Below are 23,024 nucleotides of genomic sequence, written 5' to 3'. Positions count from 1 at the left end.
ATCATTTCTGAGTGGTTATGTCAACAGTTTGATGTATAGTTAGGTTCTGGGCATTGTTTCTAAATCTTTATTCACATTAACTTAACTCCTATTACTGCCCCGCGAACTAAATTCTGTTGTTATTCTTATTTTACTGGTGAATACAGTTTTTGCCATCTTGATTTTAAGTTAATTTATGTTAGCAAGAAAATAGTACTGGTTTTGTTTTTTTCTCTATGGATTGCTGTAGTGGGAAGTAGTGGATAAAATGAGGGAAAGGAATATTTTAATTAGGAAATGAGATGGTATTTATAATTTGGGGACTTTAAGGGTAGTATATCATGGGACTATAAGGATAATACGTTGTAATGGACTCAATTCAAATATAAACACACATCCCCCATATTTGTTTACATATGAACAATCAATGATGTCACTTAAATATGTGTGATTATGTGTATAACATTGCATTTTATTGTGCTGTTATAGGATTCTAAGTCCAGGATTTACCCTGAGCAACCTGCTACAACCATAATACCTTACATTAGAATTTTAAATCTTAAATGAAAATTTAGATAGTGAAGTTCCTGGAATCATGAAAACCAGTTGTGATTTAAATTGCTTTTAGTCAAAATATAATGTCTGAACCAGTGGATAGTATTGGAAGTGAAAGTTAACTACCACAGTTTTTTCTGAGCAGTTTTTTCACAGGTTCAGGTTCGTTTTATGGAATAGATTTTTGTTACTAAAAAGCTTGATTTTGGTACTTAATTACTAAGGAGTAGCTTTTTGTGGATGAGTGTTGAATTTTTAGAACTTACACAATTTTTTTTAAAATTTTTTTTTAATATTTAATTTATCTGACAGAGAGAGAGAGGGTATGCACACACACAAGCAGGGGGAGCAGCAGAGGGATAGGGAGAAGCAGGCTCTCTGCTAAGCAGGACCCTGGAATCATGACCTGAGCTGAAGGCAGATGTTTAACCAACTGAGCCAACCAGGCGCTCCCACAAGATAGTTTTGAATAGAGCATTCTAATTTCTGGACTTTCTTTTCTAAGCTTTTCTGATAAAAATCCATTTTAGTTGAGCTTATGGCATGATTACAAACAGCTTTGTGTGCTGGTCTCTAGGTGACCCTTTTGGTTACTTTAAAACATTTTCAAGAGATTTTAATTTTCTTAAATTACTTTATGCTGTTGGTTCTATTTTAAATCAGAGTCTAAATGGAAACTGCATTTACTATAAATAAAAATCAGAAATTATTCAGTTCCTAGTGACATTTTTTATTCTAGCTTAATACCAAAAGGATAGAATATTTGAGTTATTGCACCCGTATCTATTTTATCAATCCAAACATGTAGGACCTTTGTGCCAGGTACTTGCTCATTCTTCAGGTAATAGAAGTAATCAGGAATCTAGAAAAGTTAAACTAAGAGATCCTTTTGGTATTAATCTCTGTATTATAGTTAGAAATGGAGGTCTGTATAGTGCCCCTGTTTGTATGACTGGGTCATTTGAAAACAAAGGCAATAATTACTATTTTTTTTAAAACTCTGATTTAGTTTGAAAAGCATATACTTTTTCCAAGACAATTTATATCTTCAAATTAAGTAGGAATCTAGCAAAAATCTTGGACGTTTGCTGTCAACCTTTACTAGATAGAAATGTGGCAAGAGTGAAATGTAAGATTTTCATTAGAATTACATTTTTAATTTGTTTTTGTTGAGTGAAGAGTTTATTTTTTTAAAAGATTTTATTTATTTATTCATGAGAGACACAGAGAAAGGCAGAGACACAGGCAGAGGAAGAAGCAGGCTCCATGCAGGGATCCCGATGGAGGACTCGATCCCAGGCCTCCGGGATCATGCTCTGAGCCGAAGGCAGACGCTCAACCGCTGAACCACCTAGGTGTCCCAAGTAATGAGTTTATACGCCATTTTCTCCTATTTACTTTTAAAACAAAGGAAGAGCTGGGGTGCCTGGGTGGCACAGTCTATTAAGCGTCGGACTGTTGGTTTTGGCTGAGATCCTGAATTCAGGGTTGAGAGATCGAGCCCTGTGGTGGGTTCTGCACTCAGTGCAGAGTCTGCCTAAGACTTTCTCTCTCTCCTCCTCTGACCATCCATGCTGTGCACTCTCTCAAGTAAATAAATCTTTAGAACAAAGGGAAAGCTATACATTATCTTTGATTTTTTCCATGGAATTAAGAACCATAAAAACCTTGTTTCTTAAAAGTGGTAGTTGATTATTTACCAGCATAATGGTTAAGAGAGAGGAGTATTACTGAAACATACCTATATCTTTAATCGAAACTAGAGTTTGAAGTCATCATTGCTGTAGTACATTAAAAGTGAACATGTACCTGATTAATATGTGTGGAGCTAAGGGTAATAGGATATTTCTTTTGAGGAGACCTTTTTTTCCTTTTGTTAGAAGTCAGGGTTTTTTGTTTTGTTTTGTTTTTAATGACAGGACCATTTTTTAGACAATTATTTAAAAAGCATAACAGTTAATTAAAACTGTGACTGTACTACTTTGTACAAGTATTTAAATTAAAATCATTATTCCTTATTAGTGGCCTGGCATACTTTTATATGTGTGTGTGCTTGGTTTCTTATAGGTGACAAATGGCTATTTTAAAGATTAATTGGGGCACCTGGGTGGCTCAGTCAGTAAAAAGTCTGCCTTGAGCTCAGTTCATGATCCCAGGGCCCTGGGATGGAGCCCCACATCTGGCTTCCTGGTCAGCAGGGAGTCTCCTTGTCCCTTTCTCTCTCCCTCTTGCCCCTCTCCCTGTTTGTGCTCTCTTTGTCTCTCTCAACTAAAATCTTTTTTAAAAAAAGAGTTATTGAGTGATAAAAGGGAATTGTATTGATGCTTTTTATCTGAATTCTTATAAATTGTTAGTTTACTGTGATTTCTACACCAGATTTGGTGAATATTAATGACACTGGCTAGTTAAGAAATGGCATATTTTGATCAACTAATTATCCTTGTATAATATTAAAAACTGATGGTGTTGTTTCAGCAAAATGAAATAGTCTGATAGCTGATATTATTGTATATTAAAATATACTTGCCATTATATTGGGAATTTATAAATGAAGCCATTCAAATCATTATTTTCTTTTCCTTCTCTTTTTGATAGTGCCAGAAGTTTCTGCCGACATTTTAGTTAGCAAATTGTTTCTGTGTTTACTTTGGGGCATGCATATACAGTTATCTGGTGAATTTACACCCCTTTCCCCTGTAGTTCTACATGTATTAATAATCTCAAATAAAATTAATCTTCTTATTCTGATAGAGAAGAAAAGGCTGGATCACTTACCAGTAACTGGAGTTCTCCTATTGGGTAATCTCCACAGATCCACATTCTTTGAAGTTATTGTGAATGCCTCGAGGACCAAGGAACCGTTGAAATTTCCAATTTCAGGAAGGTAAGCAAGTGCACTGAAGCATGTCTCTAGCATCTCCCAAATACCCTCCCCCCAACTTTCTTACATATACGTCTGTACTGCATGCCCCCTCAGTTCCAGTGGATGCCCATCAGGAAGATTCTCATGCTGGACAGAAGGGCAAGAGAGGTGGATCTGTGAGGGAAAAGACCCAATAGGATAACTCAAGTTACTGGTGAGTAATCTAGTTTTCACAAACTTGAGATTTTTTTTCTCACATTTCTTCTCTCTAGAAAGAATTTGTTTAATTACAAAGAAGAAAGTTGAGATAACTTCAGTTTGTAAATTTGATGTAAATTATGGAATTTATTGTATGGGTGATAAATACCTAGTTCTTAATGGGTATATGAATAAGTGACATTCATTTTAAAGAGTATAACATAATAGCTATTTATAAAATAATTATGTCTGTTACCTTTTGGTAAATAGTATAGTACTTCTAAAGTAATTTAAGGAAGCTGTGTGTTGGATTATTTTGAAAATTCCTTTATTTGTAATGTTGTTTTTATATGAAGTAAATACTTAACACTGTAAAACTTAAGCTTATGCTAAATTTTGCCAAATTCTTTTGGTGTAGTATCAAACAGCAAAATAATAATATAAATTAGTTGACTAGGACTTCTTACTGATACAGTTTTCAGTGTACCTTTTAACTTCATTGTAGGTATATTTAGAAAATAATTGAGGGTGTGTTACAGTTTTATTTACCACTTCCTTGTTCATAATATATGGACTTATTAAGGTGATATAGGTGGCACAGTTGGTCCATTGTGAGTGTCTGCTTCCACAAGTACCAGTTTATTAAACTGACATAGTAGAATTGGACAGAATTATTTGCTTCTTGTTTCTCTCTCATTTATTCTGTATTGTTATCAGGTTATCCCTCTAAAAGGGCACTTTTAACACATAAAGAGCCTGTAGTGGTGCTCCATTCAAACTGTTCTACAGAATTTTCATCCATTTGCTGGGTACTTAAGGCCTCTCCTACTCCAATCCTATCCTATTTATCCAGCCTTAATTTCTTCTCTTTTGGTCTTACTTCTGTACTTGTTATATTTATTCTTTGGTGCTTATGCTTTGCCATTTTTTTTAAAGTGGCTTTTTTTCTTTCTTTTATTATTATTATTTTTTTAAATTCTACTTTTCTGTAAGGTTGAGATCAAGTCCTATCCCTTACATAATTCCTTTTATGCTAGCATCTCTCTGTGACCTCTGTTTACTCAATGGAAAAATGAGATTGCTCTGCGGATTGAATTAACTTCTGGAATTTACTTAGAACAATGCCCTGGTAAACACTCTTATTAACTATTACTTGATTGTAGATGGAACATTTCTGTGATTACGGATCTAATTTTCATCTGTGTGACACAGTTTAGCCTTTTAGCCTTTAAATATTAGCTGTAAGTGGTATCACTATTTCTTTTTTTTTTTTTTAATTTTTATTTATGATAGTCACACACACAGAGAGAGAGAGGCAGAGACATAGGTAGAGGGAGAAGCAGGCCCCATGCACCGGGAGCCCGACGTGGGATTTGATCCCAGGTCTCCAGGATCGTGCCCTGGGCCAAAGGCAGGCGCCAAACTGCTGCACCACCCAGGGATCCCGGTGGTATCACTATTTCTTTGTTTTGAAACTCTTTTTTTTTTTTTTAATTTTTTTTTTAAATTTATTTATGATAGAGAGAGAGAGGCAGAGACACAGGCAGAGGGAGAAGCAGGTTCCATGCACCGGGAGCCCGACGTGGGATTCGATCCTGGGACTCCAGGATCGCACCCTGGGCCAAAGGCAGGCGCCAAACCGCTGCGCCACCCAGGGATCCCTGTTTTGAAACTCTTAAGCTAATTTGTATGATCATGGAGAACAAGAATAGGATTTATTGTTTTTAGTATTTTTTAGTTCTAACATCAGTCACTGAGTTTAAATTATATCCATTAAAAATAGTTTTCATGTAGTTGATAGAAAAATTAGTTGTTCATGAAATAGTATAAATATATTTACTTAAGAACAGCAGTTTTTTCCCTTTAAAACTGGGATAGTGAAATTATAATTGTATAGTGCAATATAAATTTCTTCTTGGGACATTAAAATAGAAGGTATAGTTTTGAGAAAGTTAACTAGTTGGCTTCACTTTAAGACTGTGTAGTGTTAGAAAACAAACTGGAAATTCAGTGTACTTGATTTTTGAGGTTTAAATATCTTAGAAGAAAAAAATATATCTTAGAAGACTATTGCTTTATTTTTAGAAATGTTTGGATTTAAGAATACCTGTCTGAGGAAATAGTAAATGAAATCTAATTTTATAATTACTGAAGGAAGAAAATAACAGAATAAGTGTTACTTTTAAATAGTCACCAGAGAAACCAGTTCAGGTCCAATTAGACAAGCCAAAATAAAGAACATTTAGATGACTTATTTTGAATTTACTTCTGCACATCCATGTAAGACTGTTCAGTTTCATTGTTTCTTTTCTGTGATAGTGATATGGTATATTAAGGATATCCTTATTCTTTATTCTTTCAGAGATAAATGCTGAAAAAATTTTAAGTGAAATATGATGGGTTCAGGAAAAAAGTGTGGGTATTTGGGTGTGATGTATATATGTGTATGTAAAGAGAAAATAAATGTGGCAAACGTTAACAATTGTGAATCTAGGTGAAGGGTATACAGGGTATACATTACACTTTCAACTTTTCTGTGGTTTTGATATTTTTCAAAGAAAAAGTTGAGAAAGTATTTGAAAAAGAACCGTATTGTGTTTCAATTTCTCTAATTCTAAAATGGGAATAATAGAACTTGTTCTTTCTATGCCTTGTTACAAGTAGGCACAGCAGGGATACATTTGGTAGAATAGCAGTCAAGCGAACTTTTAAGAAGTGGGTTTTTTTTTTAATACATTAAAGAAGAGTTTTATAGTGGAGAATATTCAAAGAACATTTCACGTAAAAGTGTATTAGCTTAAAATATATCCCTTTTTCTTATTCAGAGTTTATTGCATTAGAATTGAACAAGAACAGTCAAGAAGCAGTAAATATGTAGAGATATATGAAGTAACTAATTGAAATTGAAAAACATAGCTAGTTATAAAATAACAATGGGCAAAAAAGATTAGACATAGCTGAAGAGAGAAGTTGTTAATTTCAAGATAAAACTTTTAACTCTTCCAGAACACTGCACAGGAAGAAAAAGGGATGAAAAGTATAAAAGAAAAACTAAGCTAGCAGTAGATTGAAAGCTCCAGTATAGATCTGATTGGGAGTTCCAGAACGGAGAATACAGAGAATGGTGGAGAAGCATTATTGGAGAAAAAAATGACTAAACATTTTCAAGAATTTTTTTTTAAATGGAAATTGTAGAATAATTAGAACTGAATCATAACAAAAACATTGTATCAGAATTTAAAGGATACAGGAAAAGTGGTGCCTAGGGGTGAATGTATAATCTTAAATGCATGTATTAGGTTGAAAGAAAGTAAATGAGCCAGATACTCAACTCAAAAACTACAAAAGGAGAACGTAAAAGCTGAGAAAGAAGGGAACAAATAAAAAAAATAGAATTTGGTGAAATAGAAAATAATCAACAATAAAAACAACAGTAATGTTTATTTAAATCAGAGCTGGCTCTTTTTAGTTAAGTTCTGGACATACTTATCAAAAAAAACAGATGATGCAAATAATAAAATTTTAAATGAGATATAACTACAAACACAATTATAATTTTATTTATTTTTTAAATATTTTATTTGTTTATTTGAGAGAGAGAGAGAGAGAGAGACAGCATGAGCATGAGCAGTGGAGAGGAGGCAGAGGGAAAGGGAAAAGCAGACACCACTGCCGACTGAGCAGGGAGTTGGATGCTGCTAGATCCAGGACCCTGAGATCATACCCTTTGATCATGACCTGAGAGGAGGCAGATGCATAATCAACTGAGCCACTCAGTTGCCCCCAAACACAATTATAATTTTAAAAATCACAAGAAATCATTATTAATTGATATGTATATATTACACATATATAATATACATATATATAAGTTTTCTAGGAAAAACAATTCCAGAATTGTAAAGAGAAAGAAAATCTAAAGAAATTTAAATACCATTAAGGAAATTGAAGTAGTAAATTTCTACTAAGTTTCTACTAAAAACCAGGTTTTTAAAAATAACCTTAGGGGCACCTGGGTAGCTCAGTCAGTTAACCATTCAACTCTCTTGATCTCAGCTCAAGCCTTGGTCTTAGGGTCATGAGTGTAGGCCCTACTTGGGCTCTACACAGGGAGCCTGTTTAAAAATAATAATAATAATAAAAATAATAAAGTTACTATTTTATTTTAATTTTATTATGTTACAATTCACAAATCCTATCATGTATCCATTTAAAATGTACAGTACAGTTGTTTTTAGTATTTGGAGAGCTGTGCAGGCATTACTGTGACGTTTTAGAATACTTTCACACCCCAAAAGGAAACTGCTGTACCTGTTAGCAGTAGATCTCAGTTCTTTTCAAACTCTCCAGCCATAGGCAGCCACTGATTTATTCTGTTTCTGTCACTTTGCCTATTTTAGACATTTCATGTAAATGGAATCATTCAGCATGTGGACTTTTGCAACTCACTTTTTTCACTTATAATATTTTTAAGGTTCAACCATATTCTAGCATATATCAGTGCACTTTATCCCTTCTATGGCCAAATAATATTTCATTTATCCATATAATATATTTTGGTTATCCTTTCATCAGGTGATGGATATTCGGATTGTTCTGCATTTTTGCCTATTAAAAATAGCTGCTGGGATGCCTGGGTGGCTCAGCGGTTGAATGTCTGCCTTTGGCTCAGGGCCTGATCCGAGGGTCCCAGGATCGACTTCCTCATTGGGCTCCTGGCAGGGAGCCTACTTCTCCCTCTGCCTGTGTCTCTGCCTCTCTTTCTGTGTCTGTCATGAATAAATAAATAAAATCTTTTAAAAAAGGAATAGCTGCTATCAGCATTTATGTACCAATTTTTTATATGGGCATATATTTTCATTTCTCTTGAATATATATCTAGGAGTGAAATTGCTAGGTCATATGATAACTATGTTCAACCTTTTGAGGAACTGCCATACTGTTTTCCAAAGTGGCTGTGCCATTTTACTTTCCCACCAGCAGTATAAAATGTTTCTGATTTTCTATACCCTCACCAATACTTTCATTATTTGCTTTTTTATTTTACCCATCCTCACTGTGTGAAGTGGTATCAGAGGAATAGTTTTAATTGTGATATTTATAATCCTATTTCAGATATACTTTTGGGGAACAGATAATTCTATTTTTATACAAAATGATTCAGATAATGAAAAAAAGAGGGAAAGCTACCTTGCTACTTATCAGACAAGTGTAGTCTGGCTACCTAAACTGGAAAGAATATAGAAGAGAAAATATATTCTATCTTATGTATAAACAGAGACATAAAAATTTTACTTAGTATGAGAATATAAGGATAACTCAATATTTGAAAATTATATCAATGTAACTTATAATTTAAGGGAATAATCTTGAAAGATTTAGTAAAAGTTTATGATAAAACTCAATGCCTATTAATGTTTTGAAAAAATACCCTTCAAACCGTGACAAGTGAACTTTTTTCTTTCAGTAAAGGCTATCTTCCAAATTGTCTTTCAAACAACAAGATTATGCTTAATGGTGAAACTTTAGAAATATTCCAATTAAAGTCAAGAATCAGACAAATATGTCTTTATTAATAAGAAAAAAGGAAAAACTAAAATCTTGAAAGGATTGGAAAAGAGGAAAAATGAGATGAACATATCCCTACAAAAGTTTTTTAAAAATCAAGACTGTATTAATAGAATTCAGTGTCATTGAATATATGGTCCAATAGATTCAAACTGACAATAGCCAGTTAGAAAATAAAAAATTTCTCCTGTACTACAAAGTACCCAAAGTATTATCAAAGGACATTAAATTAGACATAAAAGGCAGTATCTACTATATTTATGGTAAGTATAAATATTGCTAAGAAATTACTTCTCTGATTTATTATATCTAGTTTTAGATAAAAATCCCAATAGGATTTTTTTTGTAGAAAATGACCTTCGTGTGCAAAAGTAAAGCCACAAGAATAACCAAGACAGTCCTGAAAGAACAAGAACAGTGAGGAGGGGCTTGTGCCATTGTTTAGCAAGACTAATTTTAAACTTACAGTACTTAGAATGGAGTACTACATCGCATTAAAAAAGAATAAACTGCTAAACACAACATGGCATTAATCTCCCAGGCTTAATGTTGAGCAAAAGAAATGAGAAGATTTACATATATGATTTCATCTATGGGAAGTTCAAAGACAACTAGAATTAATCTCTGGTGTTAGAAATCAGAATAGTAGTTATTTTGGAATCATGATCTGATTGGGAGGGAGCATTCTGGAGCATGAGAAATGATAGTATCTTGATCTGTATACATTATTTAAATAAATCAGACTGTACACTTCATGTAAATTGCATCTCAATAAAAAAGTAAAATATAAATTTATAGTGTTTAAAGTAGTATAGTTTTAATGCAGGAAAAGACAGATTAATATAACAGAATAGAGAGTTCAGAAATGGATCCATATATATTTGAGAAGTTGCCAAGACCTGGAGATGACATTTTCTACAGCAGAGAAAGTAAGAAACTGTTGAATTGGTTTTCTGTATGGGGATCTCTACTTCATACTATATACAGAAAGCAGTTCCATTTAAACTTTACACTAAGCATGAACAACTGTTTAATAAAGAGGAAATTATAGAAGAATTATGTGTTTTTAGGATGTTTGAGGCATTCTTTAACAAGTCAAGAATGGACCATCTAAGATAAAGACATCAAGGATAAAAGACTGGACTACCTCAGAAAAACTTAGGTTTAATAAAATAAATCATAAACCAAACTAAAATGTGAGTGGCACAACTGGGAGACAGGTGTAATGTCTGTAATATCCAGTGGATTCATGTCCAGAATACATAAAGAGGAAAATAATAAGACAGATGATACAAATGCAAATAAAATGAACAATGGATATTAAGGCAATTCACAACAGAGGAAAGGAAATTGGAATGGCTAATGAACTGAAAAGATGCTTAGTCTCATTTGCAGGGAAATGCAATTAAAAACTTATGAGCCATCAATTTTCGCCCATTAGCTCAGGATCGGGTAAGTGTTATACAGTTGAAAAGGTACATATCCTAGTATCCTGAAATTACTACTCAAAGTATTATTAAGTCTAGAGAAATTTGCACATTTGCCCAGGGATATTTGTACAGGGATATTCGTTTGGGAAAAAAAAATCTAAATGTCTGTCCATAGGAATCATGGATAAATAAGATAAAAAAATTGTTATATAACAGAGAATTACCAAGTCTATGTTTAGATTATTATTATTGGTGACTTTTTTTTATACTTCAAGGGAAAAAAATACATTGTCTATGCCTAGGAATTGTTTTAAGCATTTATAAACATTATTTTAGTCCTCATAAGAATTCAGAAATAGGTACAGTTATTATCTCCATTTTATATACGGGAATACTGAAGCACTGAGGCAAAAAACTTACTCCCTTTCAAAGGTGGTAAATGGCAGAGTGGAGATTGAAAGCTAGGATTTGAATCTCAGTTGCCTGGCTTCAGAGTCCCTTATGCCGTGCTGCCTTTTGATGCGTTTAATAGGGGGAGAGCTCAGAAATATAAAGTCCAAGCAGAATGGTGTGTACAATGTGAACTCACTTACACCAAATTCATGCTGGTGGTTACCTTTGGATGGGGTTGGTGAAGGAGGGAGATTTAGTGATAGTGATGAAAGGAAGCTTTATGGAACTACATGTTTTTCCTTAACATGTATATTACTTTACAGCCTTTTAAACGCCTATAATTAATGTATATATAAACTTATTTTTACAATAAGAAAAACTGGAAGGATTGATCTAATTGTTTTAATCTACATTTATTCTTGATATTGGCTTATAGTAGAAAAAGAAAGCAGTGGCCCTAGCACAGTGATTATGATTTAGTTTTTTTTTTTTTAAAGATTTTATTTATTTATTCATGAGAGACACAGGGAGAGAGAGAGGTAGAGACACAGGCAGAGGGAGAAGCAGGCTCCATGCAGGGAGTGGACGTGGGATTCGATCCCAGGACTCCAGCATCACACCCTAGGCTGAAGGTGGTGCTAAACCGCTGAGCCACCCGGGCTGCCCTATGATTTAGTTTAGTTCTAAGATAGCAAATCTGGATTTAGGTGCTAGGAACAGGGAGATGGTGAATATGTTTCATCTTCTCTTTTTAAGGAGTTTAAAGTTTTATAGGGAAAGAGATAAATAATTGTAATTCGATATGTTTTATATATAGATCTGTGTTCTTCTTTGTTTCTTCATCTTCTCCACCTCCTTCCCCGCCCTTTCCTCCAAATATAAGTAGGAGAAAGAGGGAAACATCCTCATTTGGGACATGGGAAACAGGCAGTGAAATATCAGTGGCAGTCCTACTTCCTGTTCTTTTACAAAACTACCAGAGAGTAAACTAATGGTCAGAGATTGTAGCTTGTTCACCATTATATCTCTAAAACTTAGTATAATCCTTGCATTTAACTGAATGACTGGTGAGTAACTGGTGAACTTTAGTCTCAAATTAACTAGCACTTCAACCCAAATTTATCCTGAGTCACCTGGAATGTCTTTCATTGGTTCTATTTCTTCCATTGGTTACCAAAGTCTATGGTGGTTTGACTAAGAATAAGCTTTAAATTGTTGTGTGCCAAAGAACTTTGACTTGAGAAATACTTTAATCTGTAGGAGATTTTGGATCTCGAAAATCCAATTATATTTTCATTACGCTGAGTCCAATACATTTTTTTAAAACTAGTAGTCTTCTAATATTGGGATGGTACAATTATTTCTCTGTGTTCTGTCTTTGAGTCAGTGCTGTCTTGTATAAGTGTTTATGTTCTGTTTCTTATTTGTGAAATTCTTAATTTCCTAAAACCACATTCTCATCAAGTTTCCAGATGGACTGTGGACTGTTTGCAGATGGTATTAGTGTTTATGGTATGAGAATCCCAGGGTCTTTTAAAAATCTGTCATGATACCTCATAAAAAATAGTTACAGTTGTTTCCTTTCACCCTAATGAGAGAGGTATTTTTCCTTTTAGCAAACTAGAGCCAGTGTTAGGTGAGAATCTTTCCCAAAAGGCAACTGTGAATACCTTCAAAATTGCTGAAAATGGGTAAATTTGAATAAATCATAGTGAAAGATATTTATTTTACTTTGTGAATTTAACACTTGCGTTATAATTGAGAAAATCCTAAAACAAGACATGTTGTTATGCTGGATGGATTTAGTTAAACTATTGGTCAAATCCTGTTCCATGTATACATAGTGCTGCTTTCTTACTATATAACCCTTTTGCCAGAGATAACATGAAGAGAGCCTGGTTACCATTTGGTGGAAAAATCCTGCTGGCTCAAGCCTCTGCCCAGAAATTTGATTCAATCTCTTTTCTGGACAGTCTGGTAAGCTGTCATTGTTCTTCACGTTAAAATCATCTTATTCAGGATGTACCCAAGAGGAATTTAATACTAAAGGAGGAAACCATATTAAATTCAATGAAAATGTTAAAATGGTTATATTAACTTAAGGCTTCACATTAAACATGACTGATTTTTAATAGAATTTGTCCAGTAGAAATTAAATGCAAGCCACAAAAGAGAGCCATATGTGTAATTTAGAAATTTCTCATGGCCAAATTAAAAGAGTGAAAAAAACAGGTGAAATTACCTTTAAAACTGTAATTTAACTCAATATATCTAAAAAATTATCCTTTCAGATCATTAGTGAGATAGTTTGTGGTCTTTTTTATACGGAGTCTTTGAACTCTGGTCTATATATTATGTTGATAGCACATCACAGTTTGGGCTAGCACATTTCAAGTGCTTAGTACACACATTTGGCTTCTGTATTACGTAGCACAGACTTAGAGCATCTGAAAAAACATTTGGTTTTATATAATTCTCCTTTTGTTATTTCTTATTAAAAGTGCTTTGAGTTTCTTTTTTTCTTTTATTACTTCACTGTTTTTGGGTACTCTCACCTTTACTGTTGATCATTGGTAACCTGAAACCTACTATCCTTTCCTACATTTGACAGAACATTTAGGTCTTTCTGTAGTGTTTTCTGATACCTAGGTCTGCCTTATTTCATTCATTCATTCATTCATTCATTCATTCATGAGAGAGTGAGGGGGAGGGCAGAGACCCAGGCAGAGGAGGAAGCAGGCTCCATGCAGGGAGCCCGATGCAGGACTCGATCCTGGATCTCCAGGATCACACCCTGGGCTGAAGGTGGCACTATACCGCTGAGCCACCCAGGATGCCCTGCCTAATTTATACACACACACACACACACATTCTTTAAAGATAGATAGATTTATTTATTTATTTATTTATTTATTTATTTATTTGAGAGAAAGGGGAAAGAGGAAGAGAGGGAGCAAGAACCTGCAGAAGGTGGGGCAGAGGGGGATGGAGAAGAAGGGGGAAAGAATCTCAAACAGACTTGGTGCTGAGCACGTAGCCTGATGTGGGGCTTGATCCCACAACTCTGAGATCATGACCTGACTGGAAACCAAGACTTGGACACTTAATCAGTTCAGCCATCCAGGTGCCCCATCCTTCCTAAAAGCTTTTATTCAGAATTTTAGCCCTGCTTTTTATCAGAATATCAGACTCAGACCTTCTACATGGGCTACTCTAGATAGGATTATACACTATTGTCATTGTCATCACCCCCACCCCAGTAGGTAACAGACCTCTCCTTTCTTGGTTTAAAATCCTTGCTCTGAACCAGAAGTATTTCTTATATGATGATTTTTTTATGTATATATATAAGGGGAAGTCCAATGTCTTACTTTATGAGGATTGTGTGTTCATTCTCTAAGATGCTAATTGCTGAAGGGTTTCCAAATCAACAAAAAAAACCCAAGCCAACAAAAAGATTTCCAAATCAATTTTTCTCTACTTCTTCCCTAGTAGATACTATGAGAATGAACATTGCAAAATAAAGGAAGGCATAGCTAAGGTACAACACATATGACTTGACATTTTGATGTCCTGTTAGTTTTCACCTTTTCTAGTTGAGGGACTCCATGAAGATTATTCTCAGTAAGTAAATTTATGACCTCTAATATTAGTTGTCTCTGTGCCCCAGTACTAGCAGAAGAATCTTTTCTATTTTATTTCAAACAGTGCTCTTGTTATGAGATTTCTTGAACTCTGAGTATATAAATGCCCAGATTCTGGGGCTTCTTGGGCTGTTTAACTTTCATATGTGTTTTCAGTTTCCAGTCTTTCTTAGCCTACCTGTGTTACTCTGTCTCCCTTCTAGCAGAATCTTGATCACATTCTGTTTCTTTCCCAGCCCTACTATCCAGATATACCCATTATTGTTGGTAGACAGTAATGCCCAGCACAGTGAACACAGCATTTATTAAGGTAGAGTTTTAACAACAGAGTGGTAGGGTATGCTGTGGAATTAGCATTGGAGAGCCTCGTCTGGTGTTGAACTGAAGCAAAAAATATTGTCACTCTCCCATCTACTATGACCATTCATCCTATTTAATGTCATTACCTCTACCCAGGTGAAAGCTGATAGTTGCTAATTGTGGTCACTGGTTGTGTTTGCCAGATTTCTGAGTTAGAGGTTGCTACAACCAATGAACAGTAGGCAGCATGTGGTAGCAGCTGACTGAACAAAACTAAAAATTGGCAGAAGAGTCTTAAAGGATTAGAGCAAAGGAGTGCTGGATTTATTTTCTTCTATTTTCTTTTCTATAATTGGATAGTTTATTCCATCTACTACCATGGCTCTGATGTTCAGAAGATGCCAGTTTAACTTCATCTCTAAGTACTTACCGTGACGAGTGAAGTGCCAGGTACTTTCTTAGCAGTGACCAAGATGGACATTGTAGCTTCTCATGCAGTGGTTACTTATCATTCCTCTCTAAATGTCCAGGAGCACCCCACTGCCTTCAGGTCAAAGGCAGAGGCCTCAGCATAGTTTTTGAGTTTCTGCAGGAGATACTGGAAACTGATGACCAGCAGTAGCAGTTTGACTTTTAGTTTTATTTGATCCCCTCAGTATTGATCTACATCATGTTTCAAAGAAATGGAATTGCCACTATTAAGAATTCAGGGGATTTTCTTGAAATTTTACATTTCCAGCTTTTTTATTTTTATTTTTAAAGGAAGTTCTAGCAACCCTGAGCCGCATTGTTCATTGCAACAGTTGACCCATTTAGAGGGGACTTTTGCTCTCCACAGTTCTCATTACCCCCTCTTCTTTCTTGGGTGTTTGTTATACCTGGCCCTCCTCACTTATTTTTATTAATTATCTAGTCTCTGTAAATAATTGAGTTTTTATCTCCTGTTTTAGGTAATCTGGTATCTCACTACTCTAAACTTTATATCTTTGCTTTAATATGAACTTTTTAGTATGGCCAAGAGACATCCTAAGGTAAAGTCTATACTCCTTAACATGGCTTACGAATCTTTTTCATGGCTTGGTTCTTATTTCTTTCTTTAGCCCTAGTTCTTGCCATTCACTCTAGTACTGTTATGCTTCATCCATATCCACCATACCCCTACCAGTGATCTATGCTCTATTGTTTCTGGCATTTGCACACACTCTAATCTCAGGTGCTATTTTGCCTTTCCTCTGTCCCCACTGCTTCCCACCTCCCACCCCAAGTTTGATTAATTCCTGTTAATTTCATGCCTTAGTGTAGATGTCACATCCTTGAGAAAGCCTTCCCTTTTCCTATAGGATCTGCCTAAGTATGTTTCCATAACTGCCTGAATTTAACCCAGTCTTTGCACTTGCCAACTGTTTTTGGTGGTCTGCTTTCCAAACCCGCTCTAGACATTTTAAGAGAATATCTTCATCACTTTTGATTCCCAAGGCCTGTCATAAAATAGGCATACAGTAAATATTTCCTGAACGATGGCTTCTTTCTCTAAGTCCTTTTAATAATTTCTAATTTTGAGCCTTTGCTTATGGGATTTCTATTGTATGGAATATTCTTTTTACTCTTCTAACTCTTGTTCATCTTCTAAGCTTCCATTAGGGCAGGGAGATTTTTTTTATTTTTGTTTTTTGCCTTATTTCAGTATCTACTTACCTTTCACTTCTTTAGGTTCTGGGAACACTTTTAAGAAATGTCTCATTTTAGCACTTCGCATGGTTTCATGTCATTACAAGGTATACAATATCATTTTTAAGGTGTTATTTGCCAGTAATCTGTGCTTATAGTAGATTGCTGGCTAAAATAATTGTGATTATATTCATTTTTGAGTCAAGCCTCTATTATCCTAAATATTTTCCCTTATTTATTGAGAACTCAGACATCTAGCCAGAAGTTTATCTCTACCTAAATTTCTTCTTCCATTTTGGACTTTTTCCATAATAACAGTGAATACATTTTAATTGCTTGGTTATTTTTTCTGTTTCTTACCCTAAACTGTAAACTGAGGGTTGAAACCATGTCTACCTTGTTATAATCACCTGTTGGTATGTCTTAACTAATATTGACGTTTAGAAGATCTTGATATTTACCATGTGCATGTTTAAGAGTGACTGTAACAGGTTTTAATAAGTTAGGCATGAAAGTCTCATTTCTTTACATGATAATTATTAGGCAATTATTTAGGTGACTCCACTTTATAGGAGTCTTATAGGAATTTCAGACTTCATATGTGCAAAATTGAATTTACAGTTCTTTCCCCGAATTTGCCCTCTCCTGATGACATGCGCATTCTCTCTCTCCTCACTCTCCCTCTTACCTTTTACTTCCTGCTGTTCATCTATAAATCCTATATACTGTACCTCCAAAATATATTGAGAATTCTACCTCTTTCACCTTCTACTGTTGCCATCCTGTACAGGCCACTGTCATCTGCTTGCCTATGATAGTAAATTCCTATTTGGTTGCTGTGATTAGTCTGTTTTCCTACCATCTGTTCTCTAAATAGCAGCCAGGTAGTTTTTTATTATTTATTTTTTAAAATTTCCAGAGCTCATTTAAATTTGATCCTTGCAAATCCCGGTGTAGAATGACTATTATTATTGTAATTATTTTACCAAGAAAGCAGAGTCCACACAGGTTAAGTGACTTACATGAGAACCGAAGCCATTCAGTAGTAGATCCAAAATTTAATTATAGATCTTCATGTCTCAAAGCTTTGCCTAGTGGACCACAAATTCTAAATGTGATGACTTGGGAACCCATAAGAAGGACATTACCTTAAAGTCTCCCCTAGGCAGTTTTCCACAGGGATATGTCATTCATACTATTTATAGTCACTCAAAAAAAGGATTTATTTATTTATTTATTTGAGAGAGAGAGAGAATACACGTGCACAGAAACGGGGTTTGGGGGCAAGGGACAGAGGGAGGTGGAGAAGCAGACTCCTCACTGAGCAGGACTCAATGCCAATGTGGGACTCAATCCCAGGACCCTGAGATCATGACCTGAACCAAAGGTAGACACTTAACAAAGTGAGCCACCCACGCTTGCCTATAGTCACTTCTTAAGAGCAGTTTAAATTAATAGGTAAGTTGAGCAGAAGGTACAGAGATTTTCCGTATACATCTTGCCCCCACACTTGCAAAGCACCACCTCCCCCTGCATTATCCTCATTCACCACCAGAATGGTACATTTGTTACAACTGATAAACCTATATTGATGCATCATTATCCCCCAAAGTCTACTCTGTATATTTGGGTTCACTCTTGGTGTTGTATATTCTAGACAAATTATATATTTGTCTAAACTCACAGACATTTATCCAGACATCTTGGTTGCTTCCAGGTTTTGACAATTATGAATAAAGGTGCTATAAACATCCTTAGGTTTTTATGTGGACAGAAGTTTTTATCTCTTTAGGGTGAATACCAAGGGGTGTGATTGCTGGATTATATGATAAAAGTATGTTTCATTTTGCAAGAAGCTGACAAACTGTCTTCTATAGTGGCTATTCCCTTTTGCATTCCTACCAGCAGTGAATGAGAATTCTTATTGCTCTACATCCTCTCCAGCATTTGGTATAGACGGTTTTCTGGAATTTGACTATTATAAAAGAGCAACCAGGTAATTTTTATTTTTAACTTTAGTCAGATCCTGTTACTCTCTTTTTCAGAACCTTCTCATTCTACGTAGTTTCCCATTCTACTCAGGATAATATTCTAAGTTCTTTCCATTGGAGGAAGGGAAGGCCTTACATGATCTGGTTTTTGGGACCTCTTCAAACTGATTTTACCATTTCCTCTCTTCTTCATTACATTTTGGTCATCTTAGTGTTCTTCAAACATGCCAGCCTTCTGCCCCAGGGCCTTTGCAGTTGGTCTTGCCTTTCCTGGAACATTTCATATCTTAATACCTTCATGACTTACTCCTTCACTTCATCTTGGACCCTGCTTCCAGTAACCCTACTAGAGGTACTACTCTAATTCCCCTGTAGAAAAATAGCATTTCTGTATAGCTCTTTTCCCAAACCCTGCTTAATTTTTTTTCTGCTACCTGATAATATTTTATGTGTGTATGCATGTGTATATGCATATATTTGCATATGAGTGTGTGTGTATGATGTATACGTTTGCCCATTTTTAGTAGAATGTGTATATGCTCCCTGAGGGGATATTTCTGTACATTTGTAGAATAGGACCTGGTGTATTGATGGTGTTTAGTAAATGTTGAGTGAATGAATGACTGTATTACACCAAAAAATGTTTTAGTGTTACTGAGTTAGAATATCATGGTAGGACATAATCATATACATAAGGAAGACTTAGTTTTATTTTATTTTACAACTTGTAAGCTTTGTGAGGCTAAGGATTTTCTTCTTTGCTATATTCCCATGGGAGAATGCTGCCTGTTGGCAATATATATTTAATAAATATATACCAAATGAATTTTATGTAAAAGAACAAGGATGTCTTTATTATGAAAACAACCAAATTATACTATATGTTAAAGTAATCTTGAATAGAACTAAAAGGAGACTGTATAACTCCAAAGTTTGGGAAGAGGGGAGGGAGGAAGAGTGATAGTACTAACTTGATTAAAATCTTGGATCCATATATCTCCACCAACTACTCCAAGCCACCATCATCTCTTGTCTGGGCTACTGTGACAGTGTACGTACCACTTGATCTCTCCAATTCCAAATATGTCCTGCTTTAGTTCATTCTCTATACAACAATTGTAAAATGGAAATATGATAGAAATCACTTCTCTCCTGAAAGGTATTTTAGGATACATACTGTTTGTGGAATAAAATTCAGATTCCTTAACTTGGCCCATTTGTAGATCTGGTGTGGCCTGCCTGGCTCTTGATATCACACAGTTCTTCCCCCTCAATATTCTCCAGTGTTAAAACTTTCAGTTTTTGTAACTCATCAAGTTCTTTGCTGCCTTTGTACACTCAGTGCTTACCTTCTGCCAGATATAATCTTTCTCTCAGTGTTTCATTGGAGTAACTCCTTTATATTACTTAAATCTGAGCATCTCGGATCTTGTAAGCAGTCTTCTTGAAAGTCTTATCTGCACTCACTCCTGTTACAGTTGCTCATGGTGTTGGAGTGGGGCAGGGAACAACAAAACCACAGTTTGTGATTATATGTGTGGCTAACTTTTTTGTTTGTCATTGTATTCCTAACACTAAACATGGTGTTTGGCACATGGTAGGTGCTCAGCAAACATTTGTTTTATTTATGTATTTATTTATTTTTTTAACATTTGTTTTAATATGTGAAATAACTGCTTAACAAAAGATGGAAAACAAAAAATGAGCATGGAAAGGAAAAAAACAGAAAATGTAAAAAGAAAAACACGTGTGCTTATTAAAGCAGTAAATGCCCATGACATAAGCCCAGCTATTAAGCAAAACTCAGATTAGGTGAAATATAAAGCCCAACTATACAGTGGATGTTAGAAACAAGTCTAGAAGTCTAGAACAAAATTACTAAGAAGGTTGGAAGTGAATGGATAATCAAAACAAGATAGTAGGCAAATATAAACAGAAAATTAAACAGGTGCTGGTATTGCCAGAGTTGAATTAAAGCAGTAAACATTAGGGGTGCCTGGGTGGTGGCTCAGTCAGTTGAGCGACTGCTCAGCTCACGATCTTAGGATCCTATGACTGAGCCCCAAGTGGGGTTCCCTGCTCAGCAGGGAGTCAGTTTCCCTCACCCCCACACTTTATACTCTCTCTCAAATAAATAAATAAAAATCTTTAAAAAAAAAAAAAAAAGAACAGTATGAGAAAGAGGAGAGGCACTTTGTAGTAGTCAAAGATGTAGTTACTAATACAAAAAGAATTACAAGTCTTTTTTTTTTTTTTTAAGATTTTATTTATTTATTCATGAGAGACACAGAGAGGCAGAGGGAGAAGCAGGTTCCTCACATGGAGCTTGATGAGGGACTTGATCCCAGGACCCCAGAATCACAACCTGAGCCAAAGGCAGATGCTCAGCCACTGAGCCACCTAGGCTCCCTGCAAATCTTTTTAAAGATGAAGCATCTAAGTATGTAAAGTGAAAACAATCTGAGGAGGAAGAGAAAGAAATACGGCAGTAATGGATGACTCAATCCTTACCACAGTGAAGAGAGAAAAAAAAATAGCTTGTAGACAGTCTGAATCATATAATCAATAAATGTGATACAATAAACTCTAAAATAAAAGAACAACTTTTAAATTTCCCATGGAACATTTAAAAAATTAAGTACTAGAAAGAAAACCGGAAAAAATGTAAAAATATTATCAACCACATACTCTACAATGAAATTTGAAGTTGATAATGAAAGCAAGATCCAGAAACCAAACCACAAAACCTTCCCAAATTAGGTCAAGGATCTAAAAGATACTGCAAATCTGGCAAATGTAGTCTGTCTAGAAAATAATTATAATGAAAAATACATAAATAATATGTGAGACAAAGGAAAAAATTATTTCTAAAAAATTCATTACCGAAGCATTGAGTTAAGAAATGAGTTAACAGGGCAGCCCTGGTGGCGCAGCGGTTTGGCGCCGCCTGCAGCCTGGGGTGTGATCCTGAAGACCCGGGATCGAGTCCCACCCACATCACGCTCCCTGCCTCTCTGCCTCTCTCTCTCTCTCTGTCTCTCTGAATAAATAAATAAAATCTTTTAAAAAAAAAATGAGTTAACATTCAACTAAATGTAATAAAAGAACAATAAAATAAAGCTAAGGAAAGCTGAGAAAAAATAATCTAAAAAGATAAAGATAGCAATTAATAAATTAGAAGACAATTAAGACAAAACCAGAAAAAAAAAAAAAGACAAAACCAGAAGCTGGCTTTTTGATTAAAAGAAAAATAAGACTAGCTAACAGGGATCCCTGGGTGGCTCAGCGGTTTGGTGCCTGCCTTCGGCCCAGGGCATGATCCTGGAGACCCGGGATCGATTCCCCACATCGGGCTTTTTGCACGGAGCCTGCTTCTCCCTCTGCCTGTGTCTCTGCCTCTCTCTCTCTCTTTCTCTCTGTCTGTCTCTCTCTGTGTCTCTCATGAATAAATGAATAAAATCTTAAAAAAAAAAAGACTAGCTATCAACTTTCTTTTTCACAAAGGGATAATCAAATTAGGATTATGAAAAATAAAGCAACTGTAGATATAAATAACATAAAGACAGTGTTTGGCAAAATTAATAAGTTAGAACATATTAGAATAATACATTGTTTTCTAGGAAAATGCAGATTATCAAAATTGGTCCAAGAAGTGACTGAAAACTAAACCTACCAGGTTCAGATAGTTTTACAAATGACTTCTTTCAAACTTTTATGGAACATGTGATTTCACTTATATTAAACTGACCTCAAGGAAATAGAATTGAGGCTTCCTGTTAGTTTTAAAATAAGAGAATCTACCACAAAGTAAAATTGTTATGAAGATTAAACAGGTTAATGCAAATATAATTCCTTATAATGCCTGACATATGGAAAGCACTCAATAAATGTTAGTGTCACGAAACTAGAGCAGATATGAAATTGATAACACCTGATAGAGATGATCATAATAAAATAAAACTACAAATCAGTTTTATCTAAGAATATTGATGTAGGAATCCAGTAGTACATACAAAATATACTATATGATGATCAAGTAGAATTTATTCCAGGACTACAAAGATATTAGAATGCTCTTAATATAATTCAACATAAAGTTGATAAAAGAGGAAAAGCTATATGATCATCTCAGCAGACTTTGAAATGCAGTTAATAAAATTGTAAATTTATTCCTGAAAAATCTTTAATAAAACCTTTGCAATTAAAATATGCCCCTGAACCATAGTCAGGAAAGTAGTTCATGGAGATATTTAGAAATAAAGTGAAACTAATAGAAACAAGGAAAAGATATTCTTTTTTTTTTTAAGATATTCTTTTGTCACTATTATTTAACTTCATTTTAGATGTGCTGAAAGTTCTAGGAATTAGAGAAACACAGTATAAAGGTAATCCCCTAGCCCTCTGGATAACATCCAGTGCTTTGTTCTGGGCATTT

At 34.9% G+C, this 23,024-nt stretch overlaps 1 protein-coding gene across 2 annotated transcripts in view; it reads left to right on the top strand.

Moving 5' to 3' along the window:
- Window positions 1-23,024, top strand: part of YAF2 (YY1 associated factor 2) — a 70,347-nt gene that overhangs the window by 21,408 nt on the left and 25,915 nt on the right. The window contains exon 3 of one of the 2 annotated variants that reach the window (XM_041735999.1): window positions 3,347-3,418. The exons of the other annotated variant lie outside the window; for it this stretch is intronic. Within the exon in view, the coding sequence (XP_041591933.1) occupies window positions 3,347-3,418 (72 nt within the window). The remainder of the gene's footprint in view (window positions 1-3,346; window positions 3,419-23,024) is intronic. 2 annotated transcript variants of the gene reach the window in all.

The sequence above is a fragment of the Vulpes lagopus genome, chromosome 21, assembly GCF_018345385.1.
Source record: "Vulpes lagopus strain Blue_001 chromosome 21, ASM1834538v1, whole genome shotgun sequence".
NCBI lineage: Eukaryota > Metazoa > Chordata > Mammalia > Carnivora > Canidae > Vulpes > Vulpes lagopus.
This window is presented reverse-complemented; position numbering and strand designations above follow the sequence as displayed.